This window comes from Leuresthes tenuis, unplaced genomic scaffold (assembly GCF_036924035.1).
Source record: "Leuresthes tenuis unplaced genomic scaffold, fLeuTen1.0.hap1 SCAF_3, whole genome shotgun sequence".
Taxonomy (NCBI): Eukaryota; Metazoa; Chordata; class Actinopteri; order Atheriniformes; family Atherinopsidae; genus Leuresthes; species Leuresthes tenuis.
The window spans coordinates 5420219-5431076 of record NW_027325357.1 but is presented as its reverse complement, the minus strand read 5'-3'; the positions used below and the strand labels follow the sequence as shown (position 1 = coordinate 5431076).

General features: G+C 39.5%; 1 protein-coding gene across 1 annotated transcript; it reads right to left on the bottom strand.

Annotated features, from left to right (window-relative positions):
• Window positions 1-1954: 1954 nt before the first annotated feature.
• On the bottom strand, window positions 1955-9671 carry LOC140302966 (kelch-like protein 10). Its single transcript, XM_072381512.1, has 5 exons — window positions 9475-9671; window positions 7392-7881; window positions 6623-7234; window positions 4375-4524; window positions 1955-2311 (listed from the first exon to the last, which is right to left on the bottom strand). Exons 1-5 carry the CDS (start codon window positions 9669-9671, stop codon window positions 1955-1957), a joined length of 1806 nt encoding a protein of 601 aa, XP_072237613.1.
• Between the last annotated feature and the right edge of the window lie 1187 nt (window positions 9672-10858).

Here is a 10858-nt window from a genome sequence, read left to right as displayed (position 1 = left end):
TATGTAAAGAGGGAAGTTTTTGTAAGCTCGTAGAATTTTTAAGCTCATTCTATGCTGAAAGATCATAGTAGGAGCATTATAGAACTACTATATTATAGCACTCAGCTGCTGCAGTGAAGCCATCATTGAGCTTGTTTTAACAGCATTTTTTAAAAATACTTTCAAACATTAATTTTGTGTTGTGTGAACTCTCAATCTTAAAGGTCAAAGGCAACAAAAATATGTAAAGTAAAGGAAAGAATTGTTACAATACTGTTTTTTATAATACTGTTAAATTCTATAAATTGTCCAAATCAAAACAAAAATATGTCTAAAAACGTAATTTTCATTTGATAGTTTTTCTCCATTTTATCTTTTATTTTAAAAAAACACAACTTTTTGGTATGAAATATTTGTGAAAATCCGTCATCAGGGTTTGTGGATTTTCTTAGTGTGGATTTGTTTTTTCTTGTCTTGGTTTTTCTTTGTTTTGTTTTGATTCTGTTTTCTTGTTTTTGTTATTAAGTCATTGGTTTAAATTTGAATTTATTCTGTTTGTATTTGTCTCGTCTTGATTTGTCTTTTTGTTTGTAGTCACTCCATGGTTTTTTCATTTCTGGACTTTTCTATGGTTTGATTGTTTCTTTGTTCTTTATTTTACTTTTTTTGCTCTTAGTTAGTAGTTTCTTTGAACTCTGTGTTTTTTATTTTTCCTATGATTTTCTATGGTTTATTTATTTCTTGGTTCCTTGGTTGTTCTCTGTTCTCGGTTCTTAGTTGGTATTTTGTTTGAGTTTATACTTTGTATTGTGTTTTAGATTCTTGTTCAGGTCATTACTCCCGGTTATCCTCAGCTCCCCTGTTTTGGTCCTGAGCTCCTCTGCCACGACTGCAGTCACTTCCTCATTTATTCCCCTCGGTATATATTCCCCTTGATTAATCTCAGTCCTTGACAGATCCCTCGCCATTGCAACTCTCTTAGTATTCTTGGTGGTCTGTTCTTTCCAGATGTGTCTCACCATCTGGTTTGTTTTTGTCTTTAGTTTTTGTTTTCTGTGTTTAGTTTAGATTTTCCTGGCTCAGCCAAGTTTTTGGCTTCAGTTTTTTCTTTTTCTTGGATTAATAAATCTCCAGTCAAGTTTCCATAAGCCTTCAGTCTGCTGTTCTGCATCTGGGTCCTCCCCACCTCCAGCAAACCTTGATATCCATGGGTGCAGGTGTAGTGAATAATGTAGTGAACTGTTATCGGTCATACTGATGAAGAAACAGGTACCGTATTTCTCGGACCATAAGGTGCACTTAAAATCCTTTAATTAAATCGACAGGGCGCCTTAAAATGCGGTGCGGTGCGTATGAATTAATTCTCGTTGTGTTTTCTGACCTATTTTATGTGGTACACGGCGCTCAAAAATCTGTCAAAATGTTTGAGCACGGCCTTGGTGAGCTACGAAGCTGCACTGCTTGATGGATTGAGCATTACGGCCACCGTAGTCACGAGCCTCGCGGAGTGATACGATCTGTGCTTCAGCATTAAGGTGTGTGCATTCATTCATTCATTTTCTATACCCGCTGCACCAAAAATGGCTCCTGTTAAGAAACATGCTTACGAAGCGGATTTCAAACTCAGCGCTATCAGTCACGCAGTACAACAAGTGAGTTGAATAAAGTTTATCTGAGTTTTGTTTAATTTAATGCGCCTTATAACCCGGTGCGCTTTATGTATGAAAATAGACCCGTTAGCAGTCAGTCATTGATATTGCGGCTTATAACCCGGTGCGTTTTATAGCCCGAAAAATACGGTAATTGTAGTGTATTTATCCAGAAAAAAGGACGAATAAGACCCCGAATAAGCATGAGAAACAGGAAAATTATTAGTTTCGATATTGTGGAAAATTACAGGAATTTTCTTTTAAAATGCAAACAAGTTTTTATTCAAAATGCCAAGTAGAAGGACATTCTGGAATAACGCTGGGGGTCAGCTGGAACCTCCCCCAGCCTCCGTCATGTTGGGGAGCATTAGAAAACCTCGAGGGAACAATGTTTCCGCCATGTTTTGCAGTCCGTGCACCAGACAGCAGCTCAGGCCACTGCGGGGTATCTCAATCCCAGAGACCCGACACCACATACCGGTCTCCTCATCATAGCACTCCACAGCTGACATAATGCCAAAACTGTCTTCTCCTCCAACCACAAAGAGCTGGTCTTCCACCACCTCGATGCCAAAGTTGCTGCGGCAGTTGTACATGGATGGCACTATGCACCACCTGTTGGTGTGAGGGTTGTAGGCCTCAACGCTGCGCAGATGAGTGCTGCCATTACGTGTGCCACCAACCTAAGAGAGAGGAAGTGGAGTATGAGTCAACTCTTTCAGAATGAAGAAGTATTACGACTTCATTTTTCTTTTTTCATTGTTACTTTTTGTGAGTTGACTTCTGTAAAAATTGGTAACAAGGTTAACTGGTTGATACAAACAGCATCTGAGCAATGCTGACAGCCTATAATTAAGTCCAAAGAATATGTGACTGCTCTGGCTTCCACCCACTGGTCAAAAACATGCATGTTAGATTAGATCATGACTCTATATTGATCATAGGTGTGAATGTGAGCAGGCATGGTTGTTTGACTTTGGTTCTGACCCTATGATGGACTTGGATGCACCCTCCTCTTACCCAGTGGCAGCTGGGATAGCTTCTAGCCCACCTGTGACTTTGAATATGCAGATGTTGGTATGAAAAATGAATAAGTGAATACAGACATCAGGAGAGGTAGCACTTAACCCTCCCACTATTCATAACCAGAGACTTTTTGGAAAGGATTCATAGCTTTAAATTCCTGGGAGTCAACATCTTGGTCAGTCTGAAAACACCACAGCTGTTCATCAAAAAGGCCCAGAAGCATTTGTACATCCCGAGTGACCTAAAAGCTGCTGGATGACTTTTGCCACTCCTCTGTAGAAAGCTTCCTGACATACAGCATCCCGGTGTGGTATGCTGCTGCTCAGCAGAGTTATTAACGTAGCACAAACATTACTGCCTGCTCCCTTCACTCCCCGGAAGATATTTCAAATGTCCTTTACCCTTCCAGAGCCCAAACACTGCTAAGAGGTTGTTCACACTCATTTCTTGTCTGAATTGCAGCTCTCAGGCAGATGCTAGAGATCATTCAAAGCAAGAACAACCAGATGCCTGAATGGTTTCTTCCCTGAGGCCATCCACACGTCTAACCAGCTCAAACAGCGAAGCTGAACATGTGCAAACTTTCATGTTATGACTTTCCACTGTAACACTTTCTTTTTCTACATTTGTAAAGATACTTTGTAACTCTTTCTTATATCACATTTTGTCTTTTTAATGTGTCTGCTAATTGATTTTTAGTTTCTTTGTTTTCTTCAATCCTTTTCTATTCTAATGTGCCAACTGTGGTGTTAGTGAGACTGATTCCATTTGAAGTGTCAAAATGGTGTCAGTTAAGGTGGTTAGCCATAATTGTGATTGTTTTATAAGTGTTTTTTATTTCTAACACTAACAAAGTGATGCAATTGGCTAAACCCAGTCAGGAAAAGACAAAATGTTCTCAGAAAGTTTTGTTGCGTTATTGACTGGACGTGACCCAGAAATGAAAAACAAAAACACTTGAGCTTGATGTTTGCGCCAATGTTTAAGCAGTTATACGAGTCAAGTTTCCTTTCTGCCATATGTAGCTCAGAGGACGCCATTTCTAATGTGAGCAAATGAAGCGTTTGGTTGTTTTGATCTGATGTGTCAGACTCAAGTTTTACATGATAACAACAAAAATTTGAAGCTGCACAGGAGACAAGAAAGCAATTGATGTACTAGACAAAAGATCTACAGTGTGAAATAAATAGAATAAAGCTAATTTAAATGTACTGTATTAACTTGTTGTTCAGTTTTATAACTAACTTATTAGCTTGTTAACTGGTAGGTACCAAGCTATAAAGATAGCATGCTACTAGTTACTAGTGCTGTGAAGTAGACTTGAAAGTAAATTAATGTCTTATTGATCCTTTAAAAGAGCTTCTAAATATATATTCATTCTTGCAAACATTAACTATCATCTTATAAGTTATTAGTGCCCTGTTTATTACATTTTCCATTTTGTGAATTAGTGCATTCAGTCATAAAGAAAATTCTTCTTTACTTCGTCATTTAAAGATGACAGTGTAACAGAAAGCAGAGGGTCTGCAAGTATTTGTGATCATTATTAAGTTCTATAGCAGTTTCGTATGATGGTCATTAAGAGTTACTCCTTTTCCAACAAAATAGTTTATATTAGTACCACGAGCTGTCTCCTTACATATTCACTGAATGAAAGTGGCTCTCCAGTCATCACTAACATGTTAAAACTCAACCTGAGCGACATGTTTCTGCTACTTACTGCATAGATTCGACCATTGTAGGCAACGACGCCCAGGCCACTCCGGCAGCAGCTCATCTGAGAGATCCTGGTCCACTGGTTGACATCTGGATCGAATAATTCAACTGTGGCGAGGGTGCGATGCCCGTTGAAACCTCCACAAACATATATCTGCAGACAGGTTGTTGACAATTGCATTTATTATGGAGACAACTGCATCTGAAGGCAAAATAGATGCTAAATCTATCACAGAATTCTTAGCTTGCACATGATAAGTGACATTCTTTGAAGGAAAAATTAATTATGGGTAGAATTGTACGGACTGTGGAGGTTTCATCATGTTCTTTCTGATCAACAACATATTCTTTAAGATAATTTACTTGATTAACTAAAATGTGTTCCCACTCGCCACTATCAACTGCTACTGAGGGTAAAGTAATTTTTTAGAACTTTTAATGTTTTCCATGTTTCATGGTTGTGATATATCTCAAAAATAGATTCTATTCTCTTACTAAAATCTGTTTAGGTCGTTTTAAGACTTTTAACAGAGTTTTCGGTTTCCTTCACACGCTCTGTTGGGAATAGCAGCTGAGCCATTCAGTATGTGTTTCATCAGATTAGGAGAATTTTCTTCTCATGGTTTGATCGTACTTCACACGCCTTTTGGAAAATTCCCTGCTTTCCACTGATTTTAATTCCCGCGGCGTGCTTTTAGGTCATAGCCCATGCGTCCCTGAGATCCACGCAGGAGGTTATTCAGCTTTGATGCCCCAACGCTTCAGTCGAGGCAACATTAGACACCAAAGGCAGATACACAAGTTTTATACTCATAAACAAATAAAATAATTATCTCAAGGCGGCTAGACAAGAGGTGGTGAAAGGTCTAAAGACTTAGAATCACATAACCCAAGTGTGTGACCAATTTGAAACAGTTATTACATAACTTCTTACACACTCACTGTCTGGTTGGGCAACACAAATTACAAATTAGTTTTAGGAAAGACTGTTTCATCACATTTCCCGACACATTGGCAGGTTTGTGGAGTGCTGAGCTGTAAGATTCTCCCTTCTCCCTAAAAGAAGTCTGGATCTTGTTCATAATGACTATCGGTTTGGTTAGACAGACTGTAGTTGGTTCAAAGCTTCTTCCGTTTCGACACTTGTCCCTTGGGTAGACGAACATATCCATCAACCACATGGCTTTGCTTTGACAGTGACATGAGTACTGTGCAAAAGTGTTTAGCCACCTCTTGTTTCTTTGCCTATTACCATGAAAACAGGAAATAGCTGCAGTGATTTATTGAAACACGGTCAAACATAAATGTAAGTACAGAAAATAAGGCAGAAACAGAGTTTGTACAGTTCTAAGCAGCTTGAAAGTGAATATCTGGTCTGAGCTCCTTTATTCTCCAACACAGCCTGAACCCTCTGAGACCAGCTTTCTGTCATTTCTTTAAGGAGTCTTCAGGAATAGTTCTCCAGGCTTCTTGAAGGACATCCCAAAGCTCTTCTTTGGATGTCGGCTGCCTTTTGTTCTGTTCTCTGTCAGATGATCCCACACTGCTTCAATAATGTTGAGGTCCGGGCTCTGGGGAGGATTCATCCCTCCATAAGACCTGTTGCCACTGATTTTCAGTCCACTTCTTGTGTCATTTGGCAAAGCTCAGCCTTTTCTCCCTGTTTCCCTTCCTTAAGAATGGCTTCTTGACAGCCACCCTTCCATGGAGACCATTTCTGATGAGGCTTGGGCCAACAGTAGATGGATCAGCTGAAGGTCCAGATGCATCTCTCAGGTCCTGTGTCAGGTCTTTGCTGGATTTTTAGGCAACAAAGTGCCTAAAGACACAATTTAAATTGGTCCTTTGCTAAGTTGTCTGTTATGTGTCGATACAACACTGGTTAATCCCTTGAGTTAGGAGCCTTTTTTATTCTCGAATGATTCATAAGTCAGTGTTAAGTGATTTAACAAACACAAAACATATTCAGGTACAATGACTGCACTGAAGATGAGTGAAAAAGCAGCCAATGTCCAAAGAAAAACTTTGAAAGACCTTTAAATCTATAGAACTATTGCTCAAGACCAATTTAAAAGATAAAAGAAAGTCTGTCTTTTGTACAGCAACAGCAACGTACATCCTCCAGCTGTTGATTTAAAGAAATAAAGCTGTTGATTTAAAGAAATGACCCTACTTTAACAAAAAAAATCTTTTGTTGATTAATAAAAGAAGAATAACCTCAGTGATCTTTCATTTGTAACCACTTAACATACCTTTCCATGTAGAGAAGCAGCACTGGCCCCACATCTCCTTGAATTCATCTGCTCTATCATGGTCCAGCGGTCAGTCTTTGGATTGTAGCACTCAGCAGAGTTAAGGTAAGTATGTCCATTGTAGCCTCCCATGGCATAAATCAGCCCATTCTGCACAGCAACACTGACGTAGCAGCGGGCGCTTTTCATGGGTACCACATTTTTCCATGTGGAAGTGAGAAGGTCAAACCTTTGCACAGTATTCAAGTGAGCTTCCCGTTTGCAGCCTCCTACTAGGTACACATAACCGTCCAGGACAACAGCACCGTGGTGAGAAAGTGAAATACCAGTTCCCAGAGTAGCCCAGCGGTCAGATCGGATGTCATACAACTCAAAGCTTTTGGCGGCAGTGATGTCATCTTTTCCTCCAGTGACCAGTAAATTCACCGGAGGCAGACGAGGGCGGCTCATCGGGTTGTTTGAGGCACAATTTGGAAGCCTTTTGGATTGAACTTCTATATAAGCCATCACTGCATTATTCATGACGGACACGAATTCAATGCTGTTGTTGAACATGGCATTGTCTATCACCTTGCTCTTGAAGTCGTCAGCACTCATCAAGCCTAAACGCACCTGAACAAGTAAAGACAGTAGTTACAGGCAGACTAATACGACATAAAACATCTGGCTGTCCAATAAGCTGGATTCAGGCAACCTTTAGCACCAAAACTGACCCAATCAAAACTATATTAAGCTGAATATAGCTACAGTTAACTTGCTGTTTGGTTACCTTGGGCAACAGCATAGAGAGTTGACCTCGTCTTTGGTCGGGCAGGTGGTTAATCCACTGGAGGACGAGATCAAACACCATGTTCTCTTCTTTCACATTGAGGTGATCGCTGTCGATTATAGCAGCCAGCTGGTGCTCTGATAGGTCCAGAAACTCCTGCGAGATGGAGATTATCTCTTCAAAGTGGTGCAGAATGAACAAGAGCACCTTGTCCCTAAACTCAGGACAGTGGTAGAAATCTACAAGCCTCCAGATGCTGATGCAGTTCCTCAGATTTATCCGGTCCTCCAGGAAGAAGCAGCAGGCCTGAACCATTCCCGGGACCAATAACTGGTCTGCAGCTTCCAAAATATCCACCACATTATCTTCTGTCACTGGAACAGAGCGGGTGTAGGCATAGTTGATGATGAGGTGCATCATCCCAGGCAACACTCCAGGGATGGAGTATGTCTCCTTTACTGAAGTCGCCCAGGCACCAGTAAAGAGAGTGCTGTGGGATCAGGATTTTTATTTATTAACTATTTTTTACATATCCATAGACTATAATATATATATACACACAAGTACATATCCACACATATTGTACATACAGTAAATACCTCTTCACCTGTGCACAAACACATGTATAATTTAGCACAACGATATTGGCATGTCATTGGTGTTGGTGGACATATCTAAAAAGAAAATCAACACTGACAAGCAGAGAAGATCAAATTTTGGACAGGTTGTGGCTGGGATAGGATCATCCCTACTTTCTAAAGTAGGATGAAGTATACATTTTTACTCAAACCATTATAAAAAGATAAATTTGGCATGCTTTTAGTAGTAAATTGAGCTCTTTTCCCCTGGCTTAATGGCTCCGTAAATCTGGGCATGTATATCTTCTGGCATCAGAAGTTTCTTAAATACCAGCATGTTGGACATTAACTAAATTAAATATGGTGCAAACTTATTAAATGCCTACATTCATGTTCACACAGGCATTCACATATACTCATAGTTACATATATTACATAGTTCACACTAGTTGCATGTTTGTTGTATTCAATCTGGGTCAGCTGAACCAGCTGGCTACATGATATGATAGGTCTTGCTGTACGCTTAACTGTTCTTTAGAAGAAGAGGAAGATGTTCACAACACTTTTGTGGTTATTCTAAATTGTTACCAACTTACTCTGTTCCTTGTGAGTCAAAGCCTGGGACAGAAACTATGGAGCATGTGCAGAGCACCTTGCATCTAACTGAACATATACATGCAGAGTAATGTGACTTTCAACCTAATATAAGAGTTTGTTTGTTTAGTTTTGAGAAGTTTGATTTGGAAGGACAGTCAATCAATTTTACATGGATTTTAAAAGTCCAATTTTAGAGATTAACACAATAGTTTCGTTTTTCTTTGTTCTCATGTCATGTGAACACATGTGACATTGGGTTATCTCTACGGGGTAACAGCTCTACTGTATGGTGATGAATTATAGATGCAGAATGTAAATATTCTGTCCAAACATGTTCGATTTATACAGTAATCTGATATGTTATTTGCATTAACCAACCAAGATCTAACCCTTTGGAAACAATCACACTAACATGAAAACACAAGCATGAAACTGCTCTCTTCAACCTTTTTTCTCAGCTTCTAACACAAATGAAAACACAGAATTCAATGATTCAGCAGCTTAAACATTTGTTTATTCACCATCAACATCATGTAAAACCTGATCCTGCTCAACCAAGTTTAAGATGGATAAGCACAGATGTTACACCCATTCTTAAAGGAGCTAAAAATAAAAAAAAGTTAGCCTCTCCCACGTGACCTTTAACCTGTTGTTATGCCTGGAAGACTTCAGGTTTCCACATCATTGCCTTCCCATGCTGCAAATACAACTATCTATACAGTAAAGGCCAAACATCTGAATGATGTAACATTAACCAAATCATATTCCTGAGTGGAGACCGGTTAGCTAAACCCTATTTTGCATTTTGGTTTTCAGATTTGGTTCACACATTGTGGATGTTTGCACCTGTTTGCTGGCTCATGTGAAGAGTTTGAGACATTTCCCCTTTGCTGAGATCACCTACTCACCGAAAGTAAGAGCTGCAGCTGCAGAGGATGATCTTGTGCGCGTTGAACTCAACTCCACCCACTTTGATTACTACATCGCACAGTTTCTCCTCCTGGTGGAGCTCTGCTATCACGGCGAGTGCGCTGTCATTTATCATTTTTTTCATTTCCCCTCTGCTGAAGTTCGATGGGCTGGAGACATTTCCCTGTTTGCTCATCTCTGTGCTGTTTTATTGAGGTTATTGGAGATGTTTGGATGTAAAGTGCTGGAATTCTGAACTTATTTAGAAGATTCTGGATTGGTTCATTGTGACATAATAGAATTAGAACCTCTTACATCATCACATCTGATTTTAAGAATCCAACTTTATATTTACATTGAATGATTTAGTTTTTGTTGAACTGAGTCTATCTGCATGGATAAAATGAAAATGATAGAACTGTCATCATGTAATTCAAAACAGAGTGTTAAGTAAATATCTTTATAGGGACCTTTTAGCTTATTCTCTTACAGTAAGTAATGATTATTTCCTCAATTGATGAATTCATCATTTAGCCAATACGATTAATTAGAATATGGAAACAACTGAATCAGTTGCTCAGAGGACAAGGTGATGCCTTTTCTGAACAGAAATGCAAACACCAAAGATGTCAGGAGATGATCTGCATCTCAGTGGCTCAATCTGTTTTGGTCACTTGTTTCAGTGCATTAAATCTCTCAGTACTCGTACCTCTGGTCCACCATCCATCCTCTGGCAGACTGTCTTTGCTCTCTTTGTCTGTACTTTTGAGGCCTGCTTATTTTGTTTTTGCCTGATTTTTATTTGACCTGTAAATCTGGATTGATTATTGCCTTTTACCTGAACAACAAGCTATCTGTCTCAGTGTTGTCCAGGCATATTTTTCTACCCAAATATACCCAGTTTACACTAATATAAACCAGAAAAGTCTCAAATAATTTGAGAATCAGAAAACTTCATTATAGGAGATATACGTCTCTCATCATTGTGTGATTAAAGCTCTATCAAAGCTCCCCCACACTTTATTTAAAGGTTCCCTCCACTAAAAATCAAGTTTTTAACTTTATTAAAGTGTCTTTGGGTTTAGGCGCTACAAAGCATATCAAGAGCAAAATCAGCCATCAATGCTGCAGTAAAGTTGAGGTTTTCTGCTTTGAAAAGCCTAAGAAAGGCGAGATCAGACAGCCTGTCTGTTTTACACAGACTATGTTCAGGAGCCAATCCAGTCTACATGTGGGGTGGAGCTGTACAGTTACAGTTATGTGAAATGAAAGGTTAGCAAGCCATGAGGAGAGGTTAGTGCAAGCAAGCTAGAGAAGATTGTGTGGGCAAGTTTGAGCAGGGAGCCATGGCTGTTGGCCAGCCATGAACGGGTCTCCCACGAG